The sequence below is a fragment of the Salmo salar genome, chromosome ssa02 (assembly GCF_905237065.1).
Source record: "Salmo salar chromosome ssa02, Ssal_v3.1, whole genome shotgun sequence".
NCBI classification, from domain to species: Eukaryota; Metazoa; Chordata; class Actinopteri; order Salmoniformes; family Salmonidae; genus Salmo; species Salmo salar.
The window spans coordinates 45,738,263-45,764,753 of NC_059443.1; the positions used below are offsets into that span (position 1 = coordinate 45,738,263).

Genomic DNA, 26,491 nt, shown 5'->3' on the forward strand with positions numbered 1-26,491 from the left:
TATTTTCAGCAAACTTAACATGTGTCAGTATTTGTATGAACATAACAAGATTCAACAACTGAGACATTAACTGAACAAGTTCCACAGACATGTGACTAACAGAAATTGAATAATGTGTCCCTGAACAAAGGGGGGGGGTAACAGTAACAGTCAGAATCTGGTGTGGCCACCAGCTGCATTAAGTACTGCAGTGCATCTCCTCCTCATGGACTGCACCAGATTTGCCAGTTCTTGCTGTGAGATGTTACCTCACCCTTCCACCAAGGCACCTGCAAGTTCCCGGACATTTCTGGGGGAATGGCCCTAGCCCTCACCCTCCGATCCAACAGGTCTCAGACGTGCTCAATGGGATTGAGATCTGGGCTCTTCGCTGGCCATGGCAGAACACTGACATTCCTGTCTGCAGGAAATCACACACAGAACGAGCAGTATGGCTGGTGGCATTGTCATGCTGGAGGGTCATGTCAGGATGAGCCTACAGGAAGGGTACCACATGAGGGAGGAGGATGTCTTCCCTGTAACGCACAGCGTTGAGATTGCCTGCAATGACAACAAGCTCAGTCCGATGATGCTGTGACACACCGCACCAGACCATGACGGAACCTCCATCTCCAAATTGATCCCGCTCCAGAGTACAGGCCTCGGTGTAACACTCATTCCTTTGATGATAAAGGCAAATCCGACTATCACCCCTGGTGAGACAAAACCATGACTCGTCAGTGAAGAGCACTTTTTGCCAGTCCTGTCTGGTCCAGTGACGCCCATAGGCGACGTTGTTGCCGGTGATGTCTGGTGAGGACCTGCCTTACAACAGGCTTACAAGCCCTCAGTCCAGCCTCTCTCAGCCTATTGTGGACAGTCTGAGCACTGATGGAGGGATTGTGCGTGCCTGGTGTAACTCGGGCAGTTGTTGCCATCCTGTAACTGTCCCACAAGTGTGATGTTCGGATGTACCGATCCTGTGCAGATGTTGTTACACGTGGTCTGCCACTGCGAGGACGATCAGCTGTCCATCCTGTCTTCCTGTAGCGCTGTCTTCGACGTCTCACAGTACAGACATTGCAATTTATTAGTCTGGCCACATCTGCAGTCCTTAAGCCTCCTTGCAGCATGCGTAAGGCACGTTCACGCAGATGAGCAGGGACCCTGGGCATCTTTCTTTTGGTGTTTTTCAGAGTCAGTAGAAAGGCCTCTTTAGTGTCCTAAGTTTTCATAACTGTGACCTTAATTGCCTACCGTCTGTAAGCTGTTAGTGTCTTAACGACCGTTCCACAGGTGCACGTTCATTAATTGTTTATGGTTCGTTGAACAAGCATGGGAAGCAGTGTTTAAACCCTTTACCATGAAGATCTGTGAAGTCATTTCTATTTTTGCGAATTATCTTTGAAAGAAAGGGTCCTGAAAAAGGGACGTTTCTTTTTTTGATGAGTTTATATACTGTATAATACATTTTAGGTCAGGATAAACCTCTCTAGCCTGACCATATGAAACCTGGAATTCCCTCACATCCAACAGAGAAAAGTAATTCTTCCACTCTCACTATTCTTTCTTCTTTGTCTCTCTCCCTACCCTCCATCTTCCCCTGAGAACTGACCTGTCAGTCATTCGTTGCCATGGTTCATCAGAACTGGGGACATAGCCCACCCCTCAGCCACAGGGCTCTGTCAGATTAGCAGTTTAGTGTTTTTAGTCATGAATCTTGTTCTGGAAGCAGGTCTGCAGAGTGATCACGAGCTGGCACAGCCACAAAGTCATAAAACAGGATTTTAAACCTAACCGTGACCTTAACCCTAACCTTAAATTAAAGCTGCAATATGTAACTTTTTGAGCGACCCGACCAAATTCACATAGAAATGTGAGTTATAGATATGTCATTCTCATTGAAAACAAGTCTAAGAAGCGATAGATCTGTTCTATGTATGCTATTTCTATGCTTCCCATTCATAAATGTGTTTTTTGTGTCTTTTACTTTCGGTTTTGTACACTAGCTTCAAACAGCTGAAAATACAATATTTTTGGTTATTGAAAATATATTTCACAGCGGTTTAGATGGTACAGTGATTCTCTACACTCTGAGTGCTTGTTTTGTAATATAAACTGAAATTAGACAAATTATTACAATTTTAGCAACCAGGAAATGGCGGAGAGATTTCTGAATATTGCATCTTTAAGACCAAAAAGCACATTTAAAAAAAAAAGTACCATATAGCCAATTTTTACTCTGCAGCTGGCCCATATAGCGGAAATCACTCAGTTCTGCCTCCAGGCCAAGATTCATGACAATAAACGTCAACCTGTGTCAGATTACACACTCACATGTCAATCAAAACTCAGGTGTAGGGTTGTGGAGTAAATTATTACATTTAATGAGTTACATGAAATCTGATTACAAAAAACTTTAACTGTAAACTGAATTTTGAAAAACTTGTCACAGGTGTAGCCGTGTTGAATCGACCAAAACGCAGCCGGGATGTGAATACTCATCTTTATATTTATTTAGAATAAAGCATACACGGGAAAACAATAAACAAGAACGACTAGTGACAGTTTCACAGGCTATACATTCACTAGCAGTGCGAAATACAACAACCCACAAAAACCAGGTGACAAACACACTCCTAATATATGACTCCCAATCAGGAACAACGATAACCAGCTGTCCCTGATCGGGAGCCACACAGACCAACATAGAAACAGAAATACTAGACAAACACATACCCAGTACTTCTGCCACGTCCTGACCACAATACTAAACAACTACTCCCTCTGCTGGTCAGGACGTGACAAAAAACTAGATGACTACCTGTTGGATTAGTTTTAAATTGAGAAAGAAAAAAAGGTGCAAGTTAAAGTTTGTTCCACCTGAACGAGTCAAACCACAAGTCAGATGACACATCAAATGCGTTTGATGGCTCCTTTTTGTCTTCTTCTAATGCCTCATAGGGGGAAAGTAATCCAGAAGTAATCAGATTACATTATTGAGTTTGGGTAATGAAAAAATGTGGTTACTGATTACAATTCTGGACAGGTAACTAGTAACTGTAATGGATTACATTTAGTAATTAACCTACTCAACCCTGCTTAGGTGTGTGTGTAGTTGTTGGTCTGGACATGTGAATATCTGTATGATACACTACACACAGCCATGCAATTTCCATAGACAAACATTGGCAGTAGAATGTCCCATACTCAAGAGATCAGTGACTTTCAACGTGACACCGTCATAGGAAGCCACCTTTCCAACAAGTCAGTTCATAAAAATTGTCTGTCCTCTGTTTCACCACTCACTAGAGTTCCAATCTGCATCTTGAAGCAACGTCAGCACAAGAGCTGTTCATCGGGAGCTTCATGAAATAGGTTTCCATGGCCAAGCAGCTGACACAAGCCTAAGATCATCCTTGTGCAATGCCAAGCGTTGGCTGGAGTGGTGTAAAGCTCACCGCCATTGGACTATGGAGCAGTGGAAATGCGTTCTCTGGAGTGAACATCTGGCAGTCCGACGGACGAATCTGGGTTTGGCGGATGCCAGGAGAATGCTACCTGCCCAACTGCATAATGGTGCACGACTGCAATAATGGTATTGGCATGTTTTCATGGTTCGGGCTAGGCCCCTTAGTTTCAGTTAAGGGAAATCTTAACACTACAGAATACAATGACATTCTAGACGATTCTGTGCTTCCAACTTTGTGGCAACAGTTTGGGGAAGGCCCTTTCGTATTTTAGCATGACAATGTCCCTGTACACAAAACGAGGTCCATACAGAAATGGTTTGTTGAGATCGGTTTGGAAGAACTTGACTGACCCTGACCTCAACCCCATCGAACACCTTTGGGATGAATTGGAACGCCGACTGCCTAATCGCCCAACATCAGTGCCTCACACCTCACTAATGCTCTTGTGGCTGAATGGAAGCAAGTCCCCGCATAAATGTTCCAACATCTATGTACATTTCAAAAGTGCTAAACAAATAGTTATATTCCCAGAAGAGTGGAGGCTGTTGTAGCAGCAAAGGGGGGAGCAACTCTATATTACTGCCCATGATTTTGGAATGAGATGGTCAATGAGCAGATGTCCACATACTTTTGGCTATGTAGTGTATTTGTGTGTGCAAGTGTGTTTGTATGTATGTGTGTGTTTTACTACATCAACTATACTATACTTCCCAGGCCTCTTGCTGTTCACAGACACACACATACACACTAACACACACTCAGGGAGAGACCCACCAGTTCCCACTGCATGGGCCAGAGAGGGTCGTTGAAGGTCAGGGAATGACCCAGTTGGTCTTCAGTCTTCAAAGAGTCCTGTCGACGGCTGGGTAACTCTCTCTGCTGATCCTGCAACTCTGACAGACAGACAGACAGACAGACAGACAGACAGACAGACAGACAGACAGACAGACAGACAGACAGACAGACAGACAGACAGACAGACAGACAGACAGACAGACAGACAGACAGACAGACAGACAGACAGACAGGAACATGTGAGCCGTGGGTATGAATACGCTCCACAATTTAGTGTTAGCCTGTGAGTGAGCTAGCACGCAAGCATTTCCCTGCACCTTTTATACATGTTCTAAACTGTTTACGTGAGTTTTTTAAATCCATTGTAATGGGGATAGGTCCTTATTTTAGCCATTGTGTGTGTGTGTGTGTGTGTGTGTGTGTGTGTGTGTGTGTGTGTGTGTGTGTGTGTGTGTGTGTGTGTGTGTGTGTGTGTGTGTGTGAATAAGTGCGTGTATTTGTTTTGGTGTATTTGTTTTGGTGTGTGCGTGTGTATTCGCGCGAGTGCGCACGTGCGTGTTTGTGTGTGTATGTGTGTGTTGTTGTTGCTGTGTACTCTGAGACCAGGAAGTCCCTCCACTCCACCCAGTGGTGAAAGGCCTCCCAGAATTCCCCTCTCTCTAGTGATGTGGAATACTGCCGCCATATTACCATAGCATTACCATATCATTACCATAACATTACCACAGCACAGCTTGTGTTGGTGTCTGTGGACGTGGTATCAGCTCATCAAGAAATTCACCTCACCCCACATATATCACCCACACTGCCACTCTCTCTCCCTCACTCTCTCACTCGCTTTCTCTCTCGCTCAATCACTCTCTCACTGTCTGCCTCTCTCTCATCACTCTCTCCGGCTGCTCATCTCTCCCTCACGTCAATGTGCGATCAGGGTAAGTAGTGAAAACAAATGAAAAAATAACTGTAATGAAAAATCTATAAATATAGATTTGATCAATTATAATTTCTTCATGTTTTTCCTGCATGATAAAAATTGATTTCTGAACACTGGTACAAAATGATCTGGTACAAAATACGCAGAGCCAGGGAAAAGGCAGCCTTGCCGTGTGCCTGCCTTTTCAGTCTGCGTGTTTCTACCTTATACTGCCAGCTAACGGACCCCGAAAGCCAGGCATAGAGCTTCGCTGCCTTTCATGTGTCACTATGTCCCTAGCCGGCCTTAGAGCTCACTTCTCTTTCACTCTGTCAGTTTTTCTTTCTATGTTTCACTCTCACTATCCTTGCTATCTCACACACATACACCCTCTCCCTCTTTTCCTTCCCTTCTCCCTCTACCTCTCTCCCTCTCTATTCTCCAGGAGCAGAGGGAGAGCGAGGCATGTCCACGGCTGGAAGCACGTCCCAGTCTGCACAGAGAGAAGATGAGAGAGAGAGAGAGAGGAGGCTCACCGCAGCACTACGTGAGTCATCACACACTCCTGCAAACCCACCCACAACCCCCACTCACACAAAGCAGAGAGAACACGTACATGCACACATATGCTTAACGTTACATACTTGTGGACACATACACAGACACACAATTACAAAATCAAGCGTGTGCAAATACACACATGTATAGTATACGACACACACACACACACACATATTCTGTCTCTTAGTGATAACTCACTGTGGTGTGGGTCCAGTCCTCTGATAACAGCTCTCTTGTCTCTGTAGTGAGTCTGTTGTCTCTGGACCCACCTCACCTAGAGAACCATCACACAACACAGGTTAACATAAACACAACATTAATACAACCACAACCATTAAAGATGCATTATGAAGAAATCACTCTGCTATTTCCTGGTTGCTAAAGTTGTAGTAGTTCGCCTAATTTTTGTTTATGTGACAAAACAAGCAGGTATAGTGTAGAGAATCATTGCACCATCTAAAATATTGTACCGCTATCTAAACTATTCTACCACTGTGAAATATATTTTCCATTACCAAAATGATTGTATTTTCAGCTGTTTGAAGCTGGTGTACAAAACCGAAAATAAAATACACAAAAACGAAACTTAAAAATGGGAAGCATAGAAATAGCGCACATAGAACAGCTCTACTACTTCTTAGACTTGCTTTCAATGAGAATAGAATATCTATAACTGACATTTCTATGTTCATTCTGTCAGGTAGCCCAAAAAGTTACATATTGCAGCTTTAATACATTAATACAGAATGATTCTCCTTATAGAAATCAGGTGTTATTTGCATGTGAAAACATTTTCTCCATTGTATTTGTTGGTTGCCTATACACTCTGATGGAATACCCATCTTACAGAATGTGGCAAAGTGAAAACACAGCAACGACTGTGCTAATGCTAACCTTCTAATGCTAATATTAGCCCTAATAGAGTGTAGGAGCAGAGGGTGGATGGGACCGGATGGGACACTGGTCTGGGGTCTCCATTGGGGACGGGCCAGGGAACAAAAGAAGCCTTTGTTGCCACAGCTATCCCTTCTCATCAGTTCAAAGGGATGTTCTCTCACTCTCTTTCTCAATCTCTCTTTCCAGCTCTTTCACCCAGGTTAAACACAACTGCCCTAAAAAAAAAACTCTCCAACCCACCTGCACCACTCTCTCTCTCTCTCGCTCTCAGACACAGCACCCTCTCCTGTCTCTCCTATCTCTCTCTCTCGCTCTCTTTCTCTCATACACACACAAACATGCACACACACGTACACACACACACACACACACACACACACACACACACACACACACACACACACACACACACACACACACACACACACACACACACACACACACACACACACACACACACACACACACACACACACACACACACACACACACACACACTCAGCCTGGATTTCTTTCATGGGCCGCAGCCCTCTGCTTTGATCTGATAAGTAGCTGGTCCTCATGAAGGTGGGCCCAGTATATTATAGAACACCCATTCACACACACACACACACACACACACACACACACACACACACACACACACACACACACACACACACACACACACACACACACACACACACACACACACACACACACACACACACACACACACACACACACACACACACACACACACACACTCCACTTTTAGATCTGTGCATGACTCCTATTGTAGTCTCTCACACCGTATCTGACATACACTTAAAGCACAGAGGAGGAGGCTAACAATAAATAACGTTCAGTAGGACACTGCCATCTTTCATGTGCTAAAAGCTTCTTGGCTTTATTTCCCTTTCAATTGTTCAATTAGGCTCAATTAAAATGAGCTCGTCAGGACCAACAAGGGTGTGTGTGCGTGTGTTTGCGTGTGTTTGCGTGTGTTTGCGTGTGTGTGTGTGTGTGTGTGTGTGTGTGTGTGTGTGTGTGTGTGTGTGTGTGTGTGTGTGTGTGTGTGTGTGTGTGTGTGTGTACAATACTGTGTCTGTTCTATATTATCTAGAGTAAACTAATACACTCAGGAGAATGTGTTTCACAGTGTGTACTTCACATGTGCTTCTGAATTCTAATGGTCACTCAGAACATTGTTATAAAACAAATTAATTTAAAGACCCATCTACACATATCATGAAACATTAAAAGGACAAGTCAAGGCAAACAATGCTTGAGAATGTTTCAAATTGTGTATGGCTTTTCAAGTCTTGAATAACAATTATAGACAAATCATGCAAGGCTTCATCATAATTTTGATTAGAGAAGCTACATTTTCCAGAGTGTTTTTCAGAGTTTTCTTCAACAACAAAGACAACAACAATAACCACACTTATTTTTTTTTTAAAACGATAACACCAACAGATACAACTGGGCTATGCGAGACGCCTACAGACAGTGAATTCCTCTAATTCACATGTCCATTTGAAAAGGTGTCCTCTTTTTTGGCTGGAGTGTGTGAATCATTGCCTACTGCTGAATGGACCTGAGTGGGAGGGAAAGGGGAAAGTTGGCACAGGCCCCACAGCCAGGTACTGTAGACACACACAGACAGGTTGAGGATCTGGGGCAGTCAGCCCATTCACAGGTCTGTATTAAAAACTAGCAACATGCCACAGCTGAGTAGGTAACACCTTTATTTGGATATATACGGCTACCTACATAAGTAAGGACTTCATAGCGGCAACCAACAACATCTAGTTGCCAGTGCCATCCTAGAAGACTGAGGTCTTTGGGGTTGCAGTGAATTTGACAGTAACTTACAGGGAGTGAAGAGGCAAGTAAGTTACTGTATTTCATATTGCAGTACACCTACTGTAATCTAAATACAGTATCAAAGCAAGTACTGTGTAATAACAAACAGTACAATACCATAATTTGGCTGTATTATACTGTAAAAAAAGTAAATACTACTGTAGTCGTAATTAATTAATGAATGGATGGATGAATGGAATTAATTGAGGGGAGATGAGATTTGTATTTCACAGTATTTTACTGTAATTACATAGGATTGGTGCAAGTAGGTTGGCTGCTAGGAAATTTGTTTACACATTTCAGCCTATGTGAATATTTGCTCTTTTATATCACATGCACTTCTAGAGACCTTAACAAAGGCTTCCAAGCTGGCAGCAACTACAAGGCAAATCAGACCGAAAAGATATGGCAAAATGCTCAACGATTAAAGGTTTAAGACTTGATGCCACTCCAATCTGTCCCGTATACATTTTAAATTAATGGGGCACTACTACCACATACCAGTTAAATTGGTACAGCACTCTCACTAACGAGCACAAATGTAGCCTCTTACAAGGCACGACTCAAAATATGTGAATGAGCCAGAATCAACAATACCATGCATCCACTAGTCGTCAAAAGGTTTTTGGCGCTCCAAAAATACGGTAATGTATTCTGTAGAACGGAATTACGGTACCATTCAAAGTACAGCAATTATTTCTCCACCCACAACATTTTCCCACAATCACCATAATTTACAGTATGCTGCAGTAAAACGTTTCACAGTATTTTACTATTGATAATACCCCAAATGACCGTATAAATTACAGCTTTCTGACACAGTGTAGGTACTCTTATTCCTGCCATCAGTGACACCTTCCACTGTGTGTGTGTTTGTAAGTCTTTCCAAAGCAGCAACAACGTCTGTATCCCCACAGGGAAAAACAATGAGGAAACTGGGAGAAATGCGCTAGGTTGAGACAGGGGGTTGGGAACGAAACAATGTTTCCAAACACCCCCCCCCAACTCGCAGGCCAAAACGCACGCACGCACACACACACACACACACACACACACACACACACACACACACACACACACACACACACACACACACACACACACACACACACACACACACACACACACACACACCTCTGGTGCTCTGTTGGCAAATACCACTCCCAATCCCTTATGTCCTTCACCGAGCCAGCCACCACAGCTTAGCCAAGTGAGCAATGCTGCCCACTTCCTCATACACACTCATTCTCCTCAGTCTACTAATGCACGCACACACACACACACACACACACACACACACAGATAATGGCCATTTGATTGGACGTGTGCCCTTGTACCTAGCACCTCCCCTCCGAGAGAGGACCAGCCAGGGCACTGTGATCAATACACATGATAGAGAGCTAATCGCTAATCGCTAATCGCTCTCTGTCAGGACCTGGGCCTGCCAGCTCCTAATGGCACACTCACAGGGAAGCCATGTGTATATGAGTGTGCGTGAGTGTGTGTGTGTGTCCAAGCATGTGTGCCCGTGCGTGTGCGTGTGTCTTAATGGCAGATTCAGAGTCTTTGGGGAGGCTCACTCACGGTTCCGCCCCAGGGACATGGGCCATTGACCATGCAGTCTGTGACACTGACCCCTCCACAGTCAATGCATTCATCATCCAGCAATGACATGTATGCAGGCACACACACACACACATTGTACAGACACACACATTTGCAAACCCGCGCAAACAGACATGAGCAAACATAAAACACACACACACACACACACACACACACACACACACACACACACACACACACACACACACACACAACAAAGCCTATTGCTTCTATACCCAGAAAAAAACTCCCTTTCTTTCTTTCTTTCTTCCTCCCTCTCTCTCTCTCTCGCTCTCCCACATAGAGAACACAAAGTGAGCCATTGTAATGCAAACCCAAGTTCAAAACGAAAGATGACCACCTGAAGCTGACATTTTCCAAATCACAATGAAGTGTGGCCAGATGGAGAGAGAACAGGAGAGGCTGAAAGAGAGAGTGAGAGATGAATGGAGAAAGAGATGAGGAGACAGCTATGATAAACAAACTGGTTGAAAGGTGTGTGTTTCTGAAGGGCAGCAAGAGAGTGAGAGACAGAGTGAGAGACAAAGTGAGAGACAGAGCGAGAGACAGAGCAAGAGAGCGAGAGAGTGAGAGAGAGAGAGTGAGAGAGAGAAAGAAAGTGTGAGGAAGAAGGAGATAGAGGGAGAGAGGGATGATAAACAGGTGGGAGAGAGAGGAAGACAGAGAGAGAGACAGAAGGTAAGCAGGAATGAGCGCGAGTGAGGGAATGAGTGAGAGAGAGACAGACAGAGCAAGAGAGAGTGAAGGAGAGAGAGAGAGCGAAAGGGAGAGACAGAGGGCGAGCAGGAACGAGTGTGAGTGAGGGCGGGCGATGGCAGCCAGCTGCAGCCGTGCGATACGGGCAGAGCAGACACTGGGAACTGCGCAGATATCACGGCTGACATTTCGGGCTCGGCTACCCCCCACGGCCCCCTGGGATGCGGGCGCCAGCGCCAGTGTGCCCCTGTCAATCACCCTGCTCCCTGTCACTCTGCCGGCTGTCTGTCTGTCTGCCCCAGCCCATTATGGCGAAGCGGAGTGGGGTCGCACGCCAACGCCACCACTAGCATCGCCACCCCACGCCTGGACGCACGCCACTGGTCCCTATCTCCTCCTCTGTCCTCTCCCTCCTTTCTCTCTCTCTTCTCTCCTCTCTCCATCCTCTCCCTCGCTGACAGCCTGACCACAGAGACATGGGAGAGGGGAGGGGGAGAAAGAGAGAAAAGGGGGAGGTTGACAGACAAAGAGACAGGGAGGGAGAGAAGGGGGAAAACAGAGAGGGGGATGAGGCTGTGATAGGGAGAAAGAAAGGTGGAGAATGAAGAGAGGGAGGATGGACCTGAGTGAGAGACAAAATGGAGATTGAATGAGGCTGAATGTGAGAGGCAAATGGACAGGACGAAGGTTAGATGATATGACAGAGGAGAGAGAAAGGGGGAAGGATGGAGAGCAGAAAGAAAAGGCCAAGGTGGAAGACAGGGGAGGGATAAGGAAGATACACTCTACTCCCTCTCGTCTTCTTCCCAACACCTCTAGTCCCCTAGACTCCCTCTCCCACTCCCTCCCTCCCTCCCCTCCCCTCTCCTCCTAGACTCCCTCTCCTCCCTCCATCTCTCCCTCCGCCGAGGCCCTGTGTGCTGCTCACTCTATTGTGTCAGCCTTCAGAAGCTCTCAGTTTGAGTGGCAGGCCGTCACAGATCAGCTCCCTGCTAAAGCGGCCTGGCAGGCCGGGGTGACGGGCCAGGAAGGGATCTAAGTGGGTTTATCAGCGCTTCTTAACGCCTCTCCAGCTCCCTGACACAAAAGAGAGGGGTATTAAACATCTAAAGCAAACCAAAAAGCGTGAAAGCTCCTTATAGGGCCGTGGGATTGCGGATGTGACTGGAGTCTTAAAAAAAACACACACAACACCGACAGAGAGAGAGAGAGAGGTTGGAGAGAAAGAGAGAGAAAATAAATCAAATGTTTTTTCATCCTTGGGAGGAGGATAGGAGCATGGAGAGGGGGAAGGGCGGGAGAGGAGGAGAGTATTGTGGGGTATCGTTAGAATCAGAAGCCAAATCAAACCTCTACACAACAATGAGGCTGAAACGGCGGGGAAATCATCAAAGAGAAACACTGTAGACAGAGAACACCATCCTTATTCTGAGTGTGTGCTATTTTTGTTATTTACAGTGTGTGTACATGAGTCAGCTGTATTTGAGTACATACAGTGTGGTATTCTGTTTATGTGTGTATAAATGAATGTCACGTCCTGACCATAGTAAGTTGTTATTTTCTATGGTAGAGTAGGTCAGGGCGTGACAGGGGGTGTTTGTCTATGTTTTGTATTTCTATGTTCAGTTTCTAGTTTTGTATTTCTATGTTGGTTCGGTTTGGGATGATCTCCAATTAGAGGCAGCTGGTTGTCGTTGTCTCTAATTGGAGGTCATATTTAAGCTGATGTTTGTCCCACCTGTTTTTGTGGGTGATTATCTTTTGAGTAGTGTTTGTTTCTCGCTGCGTCACGGGTTTGTTGTTTTTGTTATTCTAGTTATTTGTGTATCGCAACGTTTCACGGAATAAATAAATATGTGGAACTACAACCTTGCTGCATTTTGGTCCGATCCTTTAGACAGCCGTAACAATGAAGGAATATTAAAGCCACAGCGTGTAATGTTTCCGTAATTTAATAATGATATATTTGATTTTTATTCGAAGATTTAACTTAATGAGATTAGTAAAAAAAATCAAATTTTTTTTTAAAAGGACCTTATCTTTACCACAGAAAAAAATCACCTAAAAATATTTTTCTTTTACTTTCGTTGTGACTGAGGTATTTGTAAACAAATTATTTCTAACTCCAAATCATGTTTTTTGCATTTGCTCCATTGTCGACGTCTTTCAAGTTTTGCACCAATTAAGTAGAGTATTAGTAGTGTATTAGTAGTGTGTATTAGTGTGTTCTGCACTGGGGGTGATTTGGATGTACACTGGGAGTGTGCGTGTACATGTGTGTGCCTATGTGTGTGTGTCTGTGTGTGTGTGTGTTTTTTTTTATATTCCTCACTAGCAGTAACGTGTGTGTAGGTCAGAAGCCGGTGGGGGGGGGTCTGTGTTTGAGACGCTCCGTAAAAGGTCACTGTGGAGTTCAGTCACTGAGAATCAGTGTGTGTGTGGGTGGGTGTGTGTGCTCCCCCAGGGAGCGTGATCCAGGTGAGATGGCTGAGACAGGTGACTCAAGAGTGTGTGTCATAGAGCCGGGAGAGGAGAGAGAGAGGGAGAGAGAGGGAGAGAGGAAGAGGGAGAGAGAGAGGGAGAGTCTGATCTCATTCTGTTTTACGTCACACAGACATGCCCTCTGAAGACTGGGAAATGATATTACTGTCAGAGCGTCTGAAGCCTCACACTCACACTGCAGTTAACCTAGCAGCTACACTCAGCACAGCAGACTCAGTCAGTCAGTCTCTCTGTGTGTGCGTGTGTGTGCAGGTGCGAGTGTGTGCTGTTCATGCACGTGTGGGCGTACGTTGAGGCCTTATCTGCGTGTTGTCTCAGACCTCTAAGATCTCTGTGATGAGCGGCTTTCCAGAGGCTTGGTAATCATATAATTAGCAGTGTAATTAGCACAATGGCTAATTGTTGCTTTGCTCAGGCTGCATGGGTCGGGATTACATGGTGACAAACCCACACTCCCTCGCGGGGACCACAACGGACCATTCCTCCACCATGCCCCTCTCTCTCTCTCTCTCTCTCTCTCTCTCTCTCTCTCTCTCTCTCTCTCTCTCTCTCTCTGAGAGATAATATCTGTTTACAATCTCCCCACATTGCCTCACATCACATCCACAGACTCACTGATCTCTATGCCATCTGGATGTTATAGTATAACTTGCTATACATTTCTTGTGTCTCAGTTTATTGCTTTAAATGTGTTTGCTTGTACAGTATGTGCTACTGCAATCCTGCTTTTAGTTGCCATAGTACACATGAAATAAAACTCAACTCAAAACTCAAGATGGTCTACATTGGTTGGGACTGCATCTGGGATTGCTTCTGCATTTCATAATGGTCTGTTGTTGGCACCCCAAGACTGACAACCAGACTAGACTAACCACCAATCCTATCAAATAAAGATGCAAGCCCCTTAGAGTTATCTCACGTACATTATACTGGTAGACAGATCCACTGAACGCTGTCAACTGAGCTGAAAACAAGTCAGAGAAAAGCTGAGGCTCAGGGGTTGTAGAGCAGAGCAGCAGGCCTTGGCTACAGCCCAGGTAGCACGCTAATTGTATTTGTCACACACACGCACACACACGAATAAAAGTCTCTCATAAACCTATTCAAATATTGACTGTTTTTAAACCCCCCCAAAAATCAATTAAGCAGATTATATTCGTCGGAAACAGGAGCTCTAGGTCTCACACTCCTAAACATAGGAACGCTCTAATCATGTGATGTCAGAGCTGTATTTCCACTCTATCGTACATCCTCAACAGGCGGGTTAAACGGCAACCACCAACCAATGGGAACGGAGAGGAGAACGTAAATGTAATGCAAATACAATATACCTGTATGATGAGGGTTATAGCAAGGAAACTACCACAGTGGTACAACGTAAACACGCAATATTTCGGTGTGCAATATTTCATGATTACAAAACGTTATTTGTGCCATCCATTACGTTTGAGATTCATTACCAAATATGCTATATTTTCAGAGTGTGAATTCATTTTCACCTCAAGTTAAGATGCTAGAAAAGTAATTAAACTTACAATTTAATGAAATCATGAAGCATACATGGAGTCACTAGAGATTGTGCATAAATTACTTCAATTAATCACACGGAGTCTGATTCAGATGGTAAAAGTTAGAGGATCTTCTCTCTGCTGTAGGGGGTATTGTGTGTGTGTGTGTGTGTGTGTGTGTGTGTGTGTGTGTGTGTGTGTGTGTGTGTGTGTGTGTGTGTGTGTGTGTGTGCGTCTAGATGTATGTCTGTTTTTGGATGCGTGCGAGCATGTGTGTGCGCTTGCACCCATCCGTGCATGTGTGTGTGAGGGGTCAGGACAGTGAATGACGAGTGTGATAGGGGTGCAAGGTTTGGTAAAGGGCCAGGTCTACAGGGGAGAAAGAGAGAGGCGACTTTAGAGAGAGGACACAGGATGTGCCACAGCCCCGCTCTCCCCTCCAGTCACCCCATGCTGTCATGGGATGTCGCCGCGGGTGACAGTTGCCCTAGCAACGCCTCGGTGCGAGGAGGCTGCATGCTCGGAGGGTTATGCAGAGCGGGGATGGGGTGATGGAGGTGGTACAAAAGGGTTGGGATGGGGAGGAGGCGGAGGTGCTAGGGGGGTCTGTACCAAAGAGGTAAACATCAACACACACTTTCTCTTTTTTCTCATCAACACTAGGCTTGATTAAAGCGCTAACGAAAAACTAAATGAGCCCTCATTTGCATATACATGCTGCGTAAAATTAAAACACATACTTTGGTGTGAATTTGCTTCGAACAGGGCCGTGGTAAATATATCCAATAACCACATCGAAAAAAGCGGAATAGTTTCTCTTTACTCTTGTTTCACATCAGTTTCCTACCGTGTTCTACAGACAGCGTACACTAAACCAACATATCACCACATAACATATAACCCCACCATAATGTATGCATATACAGTACGGACACAACACAGGCACTGTTGGTGTTGTGTCTCTCTGTGCTCACAGCAGATGGAGTAGGTAATAGCTTCTCCTAACCACTGATATGGGGTCAGCGATTTTATCATCCCCCTGATGGTTAGGATTAGGGATATGGTTATCTGTGGTTAAATATCCTACCTGAAGTGCAGTAGATACTCACCCCTGCTCTTTCTGCCAGGGTGTTCACCAGGGCAGCTCTGTCAGGACGCCCCCTGCTGTCTCTCAGGGTGAAGTGGCCCTCCAGGTTGCCTATCTGTTTGGATAGAGCACAGACATGTTACTGACACACACACACACACACACACACACACACACACACACACACACACACACACACACACACACACACACACACACACACACACACACACACACAACAACAACAAAAAACATACACCACACCATCAAACGCTATGCTAGCACACGACTATAGTATCGCTCCATTCATGTCCAGTGCAGTCATACACAGTATGCCGTTTAGGATCTCTTTTCCGAAGTTGAGGTTACGTAGAGGGTTGGAGAGGTTTATGATTTGATTCCACCTGAGCTAAGTGGAGAAACGAGAGCATATCATGAAGATACCCTTTCGCAACCCTTGTGACCCCTTCCACAACATGATTTCTACATTTACCCTGACCATCTGTCTCTGTAGTGGAATTGCTCAATGAGGTACTGGTTCTAAAATCAAATAGTCCACATTTCATCTGGCCAAATCCCAGGCTTTTCATTTCCAAGCCTTATAAACTCAAACCTTTTGACTCGCCTGTGAGACCTAACTAAGTGAAATCTACTTTGTGGCAATTGTGTGCCTTGTACAAGAGGGGGTTGTGTATGTGGACTGTGTGTGTGTGTGTCTCTTGCTGATTCTATCTTCCTTCAGTTTCATTCTCTCCTATTCTCTGTCCCCAAGGTACATCAGGCCCGAGACTGCCGAGTAAATTGTCCCAAATTGAGTTCCTTTTCCTTGGCAGATACAGGCTACATCCCCACCGTTTAGAGAGAGAGGGAGAGGAAGATGGAGAGAGAGAGAAACAATATCACAGCACACGGTTACACGCTTAACAATTTCCTCTAATTTCTCCTTCTCTCCCCATCCCTTTTTCTTCAACATTTTTCTCCCTCCCAGATTTCCCTATTGCCTCTTTTTCTTCCCTCACACTATTCTTATCCTCCTCTCTCTATATATCACCCCCTACGTGCTCTCTTTATCTCCCACATCATGTATCATCTCAGCCTTCCCTTCCTCTGCTTTTTTTCTCCTCTTCAGTCAGTGTTCTCTACTCCCTGTTCTCTCTCTCCTCCTCCCTCCCGCCCTCCCAGGCTGGCTGTACTCAGTGACACACTACCCATCAGTGCAGACCCCCCCGGGCAGCAGAGTCCCGCTCTGACAATAATCACACGGTAAGTTTATAATGCTGGCAGTCCTGAGCCCAGCTGAGCTGTACTGAGTCCATGCGACTCCCCTGGCTCCTGCACACTCCATTAAACTCAGTGGGAGGCAGGCTGGAAACAGGGACTACGGATGGAGCTGACTGGGGCTGGCGAGTGAACTGAGACTATAGGATGGGGATGACTAGGGCTGGGGATAGAATTGGGGATAAGAAATAGGGATAGGGATCAATGGGGATAGAGTTGGGGGTGCGGATGGGGATAGGGACGGATGTGGATGGGGCTGGGTATGACTGGGGCTGGTGATAGGGTATAGAGCTGGGGTTCTGACTCAGGCTGGTGCTGTATTCGAACACACAACATGGAAGCCAACCTACATGACACAAAATGACTGCATCCATCTCCTGATGACACCCACCAAAACATCTCTACCCAATCCCGCCAAAGTCAACACAGCCACCCTGCCAGGGCAGGTTCAGCGGAGAACAATATGAGGACAATCAGAGTTAGAGTTGGTTTGGATCTTCCCCCTGCTAATGAAGGCACTTTGAAAAGGTAATCTAATTCTCCACCAGCAATTAAAGCGGGGAGAGACTTGTCACTATCAATTATCCACTCCTTCACTCGTGTCCTCCGGTGTGGAAGTATAAGGCCTGTCTTACTCACCCACAGTATAAGGCCTGCCTTATACACACACACACGCACACACACACACACACACACACACACACACACACACACACACACACACACACACACACACACACACACACACACACACACACACACACACACACACACACACACACACACACACACACCAATGAGAGAGAACACTAATCATAGCAGACAAAGCCTCTGTCCATACAACCCTCTCTATGTGTTAACACGTCAACTTATCTCATAACCCATCAGCCAACGTATCAGTCCAGCTTCGGGTTGTGTTTTAGTATGGAGTCATCAAAATAATGTGTTGTCTCGATAGCTTGATATTGATAGCTCTATATCTTGAGTGGTATAAAGCAGTACAGTACAGTAGTGTCTAGGCCTGCATGGGTCCTTGATGTTTGTGTACCGTATATTAATACAACACGAGCTACATCCTTTGTTTTCATAGGGCGACAGCCAAGGACTGACCTCTGCCATCCAACCAACCTCTCAGCCTTCACCCTCTGATCCTAGTTTACAGAGGATACAGCTAATGCTGTGTGTAGAGCACTTCACCTCTCTCCCCTAGACCTGAGCTATGAAAGAAGCACCTATTTCTACCAGTCCCTCTTTAAGAGAGAAAGGAAAAAAATCTGAAGGAAAACATGTTGCTTTTTTAAAACCTGAAAAAAAAATCACATTTTCATTTATGGCGGTGACCTTTTGCAATAAGGACCACCAAGGGGGAAAAAAATATTCACATTGCATAATGGACAGAAAAGGGTATCCTTAATTGAGTGTACGTCCGTCCTTAAGATATGCTCCTTTATGTGTGTACATTAGTCAAAGCTTGAAGTCACTGCTCATCATATGCATCACAACATACAGGTGTAGGACCTTGATTTGATCACCCTGTCGCCTCATTGAATTTTTCTGCGCTATAGGAAATGTACACTTGTAGTGTATTCAAGGTTTAAAAAGTCTTCTAAAGTTTGTAATTTCGACTTTAAAATGTCGGTCTTGATTTGCCCTAACAAAAAATGTATTAACCCTTACATGAATGTCCAGTAATTATAATCCACACAATATATTCACATTTCGTGTTGCTGCAGGATTATTTTACTGCTGCAACAACACTGGTCAAATTAAGATGCTATATCTGTACCATGCCACTGCCATGTTGTGACTATTATCGTTACCTGTCAATCAAAATCTGCACTAACCTCATGACTACACTACACCATCTAACCTTTTACCTTTTACTGCAGTGGCCTGAATCAAGTGTTTCTTGGTAGTCTAAAACAAATCAACTTTGAAACAAAAGTATACAGCTCACACACATGTGGGCTTAAATAAAAGAAGACACCTGTAACATGCCAGATAAAGAGTTGAAAGTTTATTCCATTTTGAGTTTGCATTCAGTATTACACTTTATATACATCATTGAAGACTGACATATAACAAAACCGCTTGACATAGAAACACTGGATTTTTGGCAGGTTTTTTATACATCCTGAAATTATGAAATATATTAATAACATTCCACCCATGAGGCCACTAGAGGGAAATTTGATTATTTGAGTGCAGGAAGGGCTACAAGTCAATGTCTTTGAGTTAACAGGTCACAATACACTAATGCGTAGCAGCCTATCTGTGACTTTATAGCTATGCCTGCCTCCATTCTAAGTCTGCGTCCCAAATGGCACCCCATTCCCTCTATATTGCATTCATTTTGACCAGAGTCATATGGACCCTGATCAAAATTAGTGCAGTATAATGGGAATAGGGATGCATCCTATGTCTGCCATAGTATGGGTTTAAACAGCTCTCTGACACATCTATCAAACAAGCCGCATGAGCCGCTCCCACTGACAGCCTCCGATAGACAGAGGAAGGGAGGGGACAGCGCAGAAGAATAACAAAAACAAACAGAGACATCAAGAGTCACTGAGGCAGTGTGCAAGAGCCACGTGTGGCGGGCCCACCCTATGGAGAGAGAGACAGCTGGTGTGTATGCTTACTGCTCTACGGGGGTTTGGGCCTGTGGAAGCCAGTAGAAGCCATAACTAAGAGATACGACCAGGTGTGTGTGTGCATCGGTGTGTAGAGAGAGGGAGAAAGATTGTGTGTGGTGGGTGGGGGGGGGGTGACGATGCGCTGTTGTATGGGGTAGGTGGGGTGAGCAGTGATGTCTTGTTGGCTTCAGGGTTGGTAGAGAAATCTGGGCTATGTAGTTGGACAAAGGTGTTTTAGATGAAAGTCTGCTCTGCTGTAACACAGAGGGAAGGGTAGTACTGTGGTAGTGGTTTTGAAACCTCTTTTTATCGCCCTCTAATCTAGGGTCCTCCACACACTGCTTATCCAAAGTGGTGAAATATTCATTCATTTCTGCCTGTGGTTGGATGAACAATAAATGATGAGCAGAGGAAGACAGCATACTACCTTACACTGACCAATCTGAATGGAGTACCATTAACAACGCTAATACACTGACCAATCAAAAACACAGAATGCCCTACATGATTAACCCACCAACGAATCAAAATGAGCATTACATGACTTTTACACCGCACAGTAAAAAAAATAAACATCTTTAATCTAACAAAAATAAAGGATTTAATAAAGTTAGTGTATGTCTTAGTTTTCAGTGCATTTATTTTTTGTCTAATTTCTTCCAATATCACCATTATCTACAGAAGCTATAACAATGCTAAACCCCCTACGCTAAAAGGTCTTTACAGCAATATCTCTCATTGCAAGTCTATTTCCACATAGCCTAAGTGCATTGTGTGAGTAAATGTGTTTGTGTGTTTCTCTCTCTCTCCCATCCCCTCCCTCTCTCTCTCTCTTTCCCTCTCTCCTCTCTCTCCTTTTCCCTTTCCTCCTCTCTCCTCTCCTTTCTCCATTTCAATATTGAAGAGAGTTTTATTAAAGGCTGGACTCGGGGGTGCTGAGGCGCTCTCAGTCATTTTCCTACAAAGCGCTTTAATCCATCACACGGCCAACATGTGGCCTTTGCAGCCATACATAATCTCAGCCTGGAGATAGAGAGGAGAGAGAGAGAGAGAGAGAGAGAGAGAGAGAGAGAGAGAGAGAGAGAGAGAGAGAGGGGCATGGACATAATTTCTGCTCTCCTCCTTCTCGTCCTTCATTTCTTCCTGGCATTCCCACCTGGAAGGGAGAAACTGGCATTGACATCTTCCATAGTCAGAGACTACTCTTTGCATCTTTTTGTGTCTGTCTGTTTTTCCTCCCTGTTTTTATGGCTGAGAGTGAGGCATGAGTAGGACAGGTAGGAGAGGAGTTAAGAATGAGTAGAATCAAAATAAACACAGTGCCTTTTATAGTGTGCAGCTGGTGCTGCGGTGCCCACCCTCCTGCCATGGCTATCACCTGCCTCCATTACGCACACACACACAGAGAAAGAGAGAGAGAGAGAGAGAGAGAGAGAGAGAGAGAGAGAGAGAGAGAGAGAGAGAGAGGAGTGAACCCTCAGCCCTCTAACTAATGGAATGGGGCCTCACTCCTAGCCATTAGAGTATTGGTGTTCCTCCCTGTGCCCCTAAGTGCCCTGCACAAAGAGCAAAGAGAGGGAGAGGACACAGGAGAGAGGGAGGGGTGATTGGAGGAGGGAGAGGAAAGAGAGGTGTGTCTTGGAGTCTCTTCCATGCCATAGAGAAACCTGGTCATTGCATTTCAGCCACCATGCATATGAACACATCGGGAATGGGGATCGTTCAGAAGACTTACAAGACTTACACTTACATGAAACCTTTATAGAATATATTTATTTGTGTATTTACCAGCATTTTCTAATAATTTAGCCAGATACTGTCAATATTGTATCTGCCTCAGCACATGTAAGCGGCATTTACTTTTGTCTGCAGTACGCATTTTGCATGTCCTGGTTTGATATTGCACGCTCGCTCGGTTCACTGGTCAGTCTGTAACTCGCAGGTTTGTATCTTTTGTTGAAAGGATATTGAGATTCTAAACGAGGTACAGTATACAGACTAAGCCCTGTTCAAAGGTAGTTTTAAGCGTGTATGACAGCCGAGTTGACTGATCTCTGAGCCCTCTGATTTCATTTAGCCCAGTAAATCCAGTTCTCTACATCAATTACATGTGCTTTACTCAGATATGAAAACACACCTCAGGAGTACATGTATGACTGGTAGAGAGAGACAGGTGGAAGGTAGTGTATGTCTAAAATAGGCATGGGAGGGGGGGATTGAATCTCTTGATGAGCTGATACAATGTCCACAGACACTAACACAAGCTGTGCTTGGGTAATGTTATGGTAATGTTATGGTAATGATATGGTAATCTGGCGGCAGTATTCCACATCACTAGAGAGAGGGGAATTCTGGGAGGCCTTTCACCACTGGGTGGAGTGGAGGGACTTCCTGGTCTCAGAGTACACAACAACAACAACACACACACCACACACACACACACACACACACACACACACACACACACACACACACACACACACACACACACACACACACACACCACACGCACTCACCCACACACACACCCACACGCGCGCACACACACACACACACACGGTCATATATACTACTATCACATATACACACTATATAGAGTCAATAAATCAAATAGGGCATAACATGATATGACACATTTGCAAATACACATGCAGAATGCATTTGCGCATGTGAGTGCGAGGGCTTTTAAGCTTGTACAGTATTTTGAGTCAGTCTGATGTTCTGTGTAATAAAATGAGCATGAAGAGATTAAGGGGAGTATGTGTGCGCATGACAAGCCTTCACACCTGCCGGGGGCCATGAGATGTGTGTGTGTGTGAAGTGGTTGAGAACGATCCTGTTGTTTTCCATGTCTGAAACCTCACACCAGTAATGTCTACTATTTACCTACCCTGTCTGAGCGTGCTTTTGTCACACACACACACACACACACACACACACACACACACACACACACACACACACACACACACACACACACACACACACACACACACACACACACACACACACAAAGGGCTACACAACACAACTATAAACAATGGACTGCAACCATATACTACATGGGTTTGGAAGAGTACCTGTTTCACATGTTTGGACAATAGTCCGTCCTGAGTACACACAAACACATGCATGAGGGAGTTTATGATACTACAACTCACATCCTTATCCTCTCTTGAGAGAACTAAAACTAACTTAAAATGTGTGTTTTTTTCTGTTCTATATTTTCACCGCGCCTCAACTGAAGATTTTCTGACGTTCAGACATCTAAAGTACAAGCTTGGTGAAGGTTTTAATACCACCCTTCAAATGAGAGGAATCTTGAAGGCTCTTTTGAAATGACTGCTCAGGTAAAAATCTGGGAGCCGTACAGTATGGTAAGAGAAAAACAATGATGTTTAATCATGGCCATCATCATCATCCGAACCAAAGAAGAAGAGCACTGAGAAATCTGGACAGCAAACTGCAAGTGTCCTCTTGAATCTCCCCAGTGACCGTCAATAAATCAAATAAAATCCAAAATAGGAAGGTAAATATTCTGCTATCAGTGTTGGGGTCAATATTGCTTTTCAGTCAATTCAGGAAGTAAACTGACATTTCCAAATTCTAGTTTTCCTTATTGCTTTTCAGTGGCTGAATTTTTTTTAATAAGAATTAGAATTTCAGTTTACTTCCTGAATGACTACAATCTACAGTCCTGTCTGCTATGCTGTATTATACAGAATTGAAGTGTGCCCACAACATAAAGAGGCCTATAGTGAATTGTTGTAAAAAAATCATGTCAAAAATGCTGTCTCTGTTTTTACCTTTCTGCTTCTTTTTTTATTATCCCAGTTGAAATGAATATGTCAAGCCAGTACAATACAATACACAGAAACCTGATGACATTCTCCTAGGAGCGCTACTAAATCAAAGAGACCACCAATATGTTGAGTGCTAGCGTCAAGAGACATTTGATTCCCATTCTGTTCGTACAATATTACCACTGGAATGCCAGAAGCAGATATCATCCTCCTCCAAAGCCTGCCATGCTGTCAAACTTTTCATTTCACTTCAATGTTTTCAAAAATATCACAGTCAATTGTGAAGTGCCGGTCTTGATATAGAATATCGTATGCATGCAATGAGCAAATCACCGGTGACACAATTAAATTGGATTTGACTTAACAAAGGGATTTAATGTCATTGACATTTAGCATCAGCCTGTGGCGACAGGTAAAACAGGCCAGTCAGCAGATTGGAGGAGCTACAGGAACCTGACATGGTTGGCTTGGCGTTCCTCTGCTGCTGAGTCCAAAGTTGCTGAGACTATAATATACACAAATAGAGAGAGAGAGAGAGAGAGAGAGAGAGAGAGAGAGTGAGAGAGAGAGAAAGAGAGAGAAAGAGAGGTGATTCAAGATCGATCCCACTCTCATTAATACCTGAGAAGAGAGGCTACATTTACACGTGTGTGTGTGTGTGTGTGTGTGTGTGTGTGTGTGTGTGTGTGTGTGTGTGTGTGTGTGTGTGTGTGTGTGTGTGTGTGTGTGTGTGTGTGTGTGTGTGTGTGTGTGTGTGCGTGGGTGCGTGCGTGCATGTATGCGCCCGTGTGTGTGTGTATATGAGTTCAAGATGGAGGGGCACTGTCCAATAAACTCCTGATAAAGGTCAACTCAATGTATTATTCATGGTCCAGGCAGCAGCGGCCAGAGCCAAGGCTGAGATGTGCTTACGTCCTCAGGGTGAGCATTAGGGAGTCGACCACCAGGGCAAAGGACACATCTCTGATCACTTATCAATAACCTCACACTCTCTCACCCTCTCCTTTAATAGTTTGACCAGGCAAAACCAGAACTTGGAAACACCATATACTGTATAGCACTAACAATGTACCTCAAACTACAAAAAACGGAATATCTTGGTGCATTGACATACAGAATCTACTAAGCCACACAATTACAAAACTTGACTCAAACTCACGTCCCCTAAACATCGATTACATCAGCTACACAAACGCTCTGAATAGGCCTAGACACTTTACAAAAGACGCTACTGATATGGTACGAATCAATCATACAGACAGACGGACAGACAACAAGACAATAGATAAAATGGAAGCCAATAGGCCTAAATATTTCTAAAGACATTCAACTGGTTTTCTTATATCAAATTTTAGTATAGGATTCCAAGGTTGCCCAGTGACGGTAAGAGGTAAGAGTGAAAGTGAGTGTGTGTGTGTGCGTGCGTGCGTGCGTGTGTGCGTGTGTGTGCGGGTGTGTGGGTGAGAGGGAGTCTGTGATCAGATATGAAATATTCAGGAAGGCCGCTGTAATTTGATGAAAGTCAGATATCCTCAAATGGAAATGGAAGTCAGCACTTTCATACATCTCCCGACAAAAAGCCCCTCAGTAAACTGATTTAAAGAATGAAAATTGCAGGCCCATAGGATGAAGTAATAAAGGCAGGTTTTAAATATGCACTGACCTGTGATATGAACTGTAGTCCGTGCTGCTCGGCCAGGGCTTGTGCAGCTCTGGTGCCTCCGTCCATCTCCACGGCATAGAAGAAGTGGTGCTTGGTGCCGGGCTGCCTCCCTGTGGTCGCTAGAGGCCACTGCAGCAGGCAGCATACAGTCAGCAGCACAATCACCGCCCTGTCCATCAAGGCCCTGCAAACATACAGATACACAGAAACATGGTTTAACTCATGCCAAGTTAAAGCCCGAGGCTAGTTACTGTGAGATAGCAACTACAGCATTTTAGCTTAAATTTCTAAATCCTCAATTACAAATCAATAGTGTTTACAAGTTACAGATCATTATGGTTTGTTAACCAGCACCGTGCATTAACATTTTAACTAGCTATGAAACTGCATAGCCAAATGTATGTAATGTCTTATAATCCTCTCGGACTAAAGAACAGCCCATTTGAGACAGTTGAAAATGTTATGCATAGCGAGACCTAACACATAAGTGTTGTTATAAGACATAATAAAGGCTCATACATACTTATAACAAGGTATAAATCCTCTCTCAGAGGCGTGGTGTAGAATTAAATAATCCACTAGCCAAATTATTGCTGTAAATGTAATGAAACAACCCAACCTAATTCAAGCCCAAGCATATAGTGTAGATGTTAGTTCCCCTTCAGCGAATTACTTTTGCGGAGTACCATAGTCCTCAAGTTGTCATATTATATGACAATGTCCATGGCTTTGTAACAATGCAGGAGCACGGTTAGTAACAGGATCCAGTAATCTCTCCCTAGGTCTATAACATTATACTGGAACATTTAATAATTGCAAACCTTCAACATAGACCCTAATACTTCCCAAATTCACATGCAAAGAGTGGATGTAGCCTAGTGTACAGTAATTATCCCTCACCTGCAGCAGCAGAAAGTGTCCGAGTCTGATCCTTCGCTCGTCTCTCCCCGTATGCTGCACTGGGTTAGAACTCTGGCATAAGAGCCCAGAGCATGAAAACACACACTTTCACACACACTCTTCCCACACATTTAATCTCTTGGCCTTAATGCAAATGTATCGAATGCAGAAACACAGCACTTTCATTCTGTCGACTTTAATCTTCATGCAAAACCAGCTCTTTATCGGCCTTTTTACGCCATCCCTCTATCTATCCTCTTTATTTGCGCCACCATTGTGTGGGGCTCACGTTATGACACTGAGTTACTGCTATAACCTACCCATAC

The 26,491-nt window shown here is 44.4% G+C and overlaps 1 protein-coding gene across 1 annotated transcript in view; it reads right to left on the minus strand.

The window, feature by feature from the left end:
- Positions 1–26,283, minus strand: part of LOC106581764 (PC3-like endoprotease variant B) — a 165,908-nt gene extending 139,625 nt beyond the window's left edge. The window contains exons 1-5 of the mRNA XM_045713256.1: positions 26,166–26,283; positions 25,266–25,449; positions 15,908–16,000; positions 5,920–5,995; positions 4,227–4,345 (exon numbers count right to left, since the gene is read on the minus strand). Coding sequence (XP_045569212.1) covers positions 4,227–4,345; positions 5,920–5,995; positions 15,908–16,000; positions 25,266–25,442 — 465 coding nt within the window. The 5' untranslated portion in view covers positions 25,443–25,449; positions 26,166–26,283. The remainder of the gene's footprint in view (positions 1–4,226; positions 4,346–5,919; positions 5,996–15,907; positions 16,001–25,265; positions 25,450–26,165) is intronic.
- Positions 26,284–26,491: the final 208 nt, after the last annotated feature.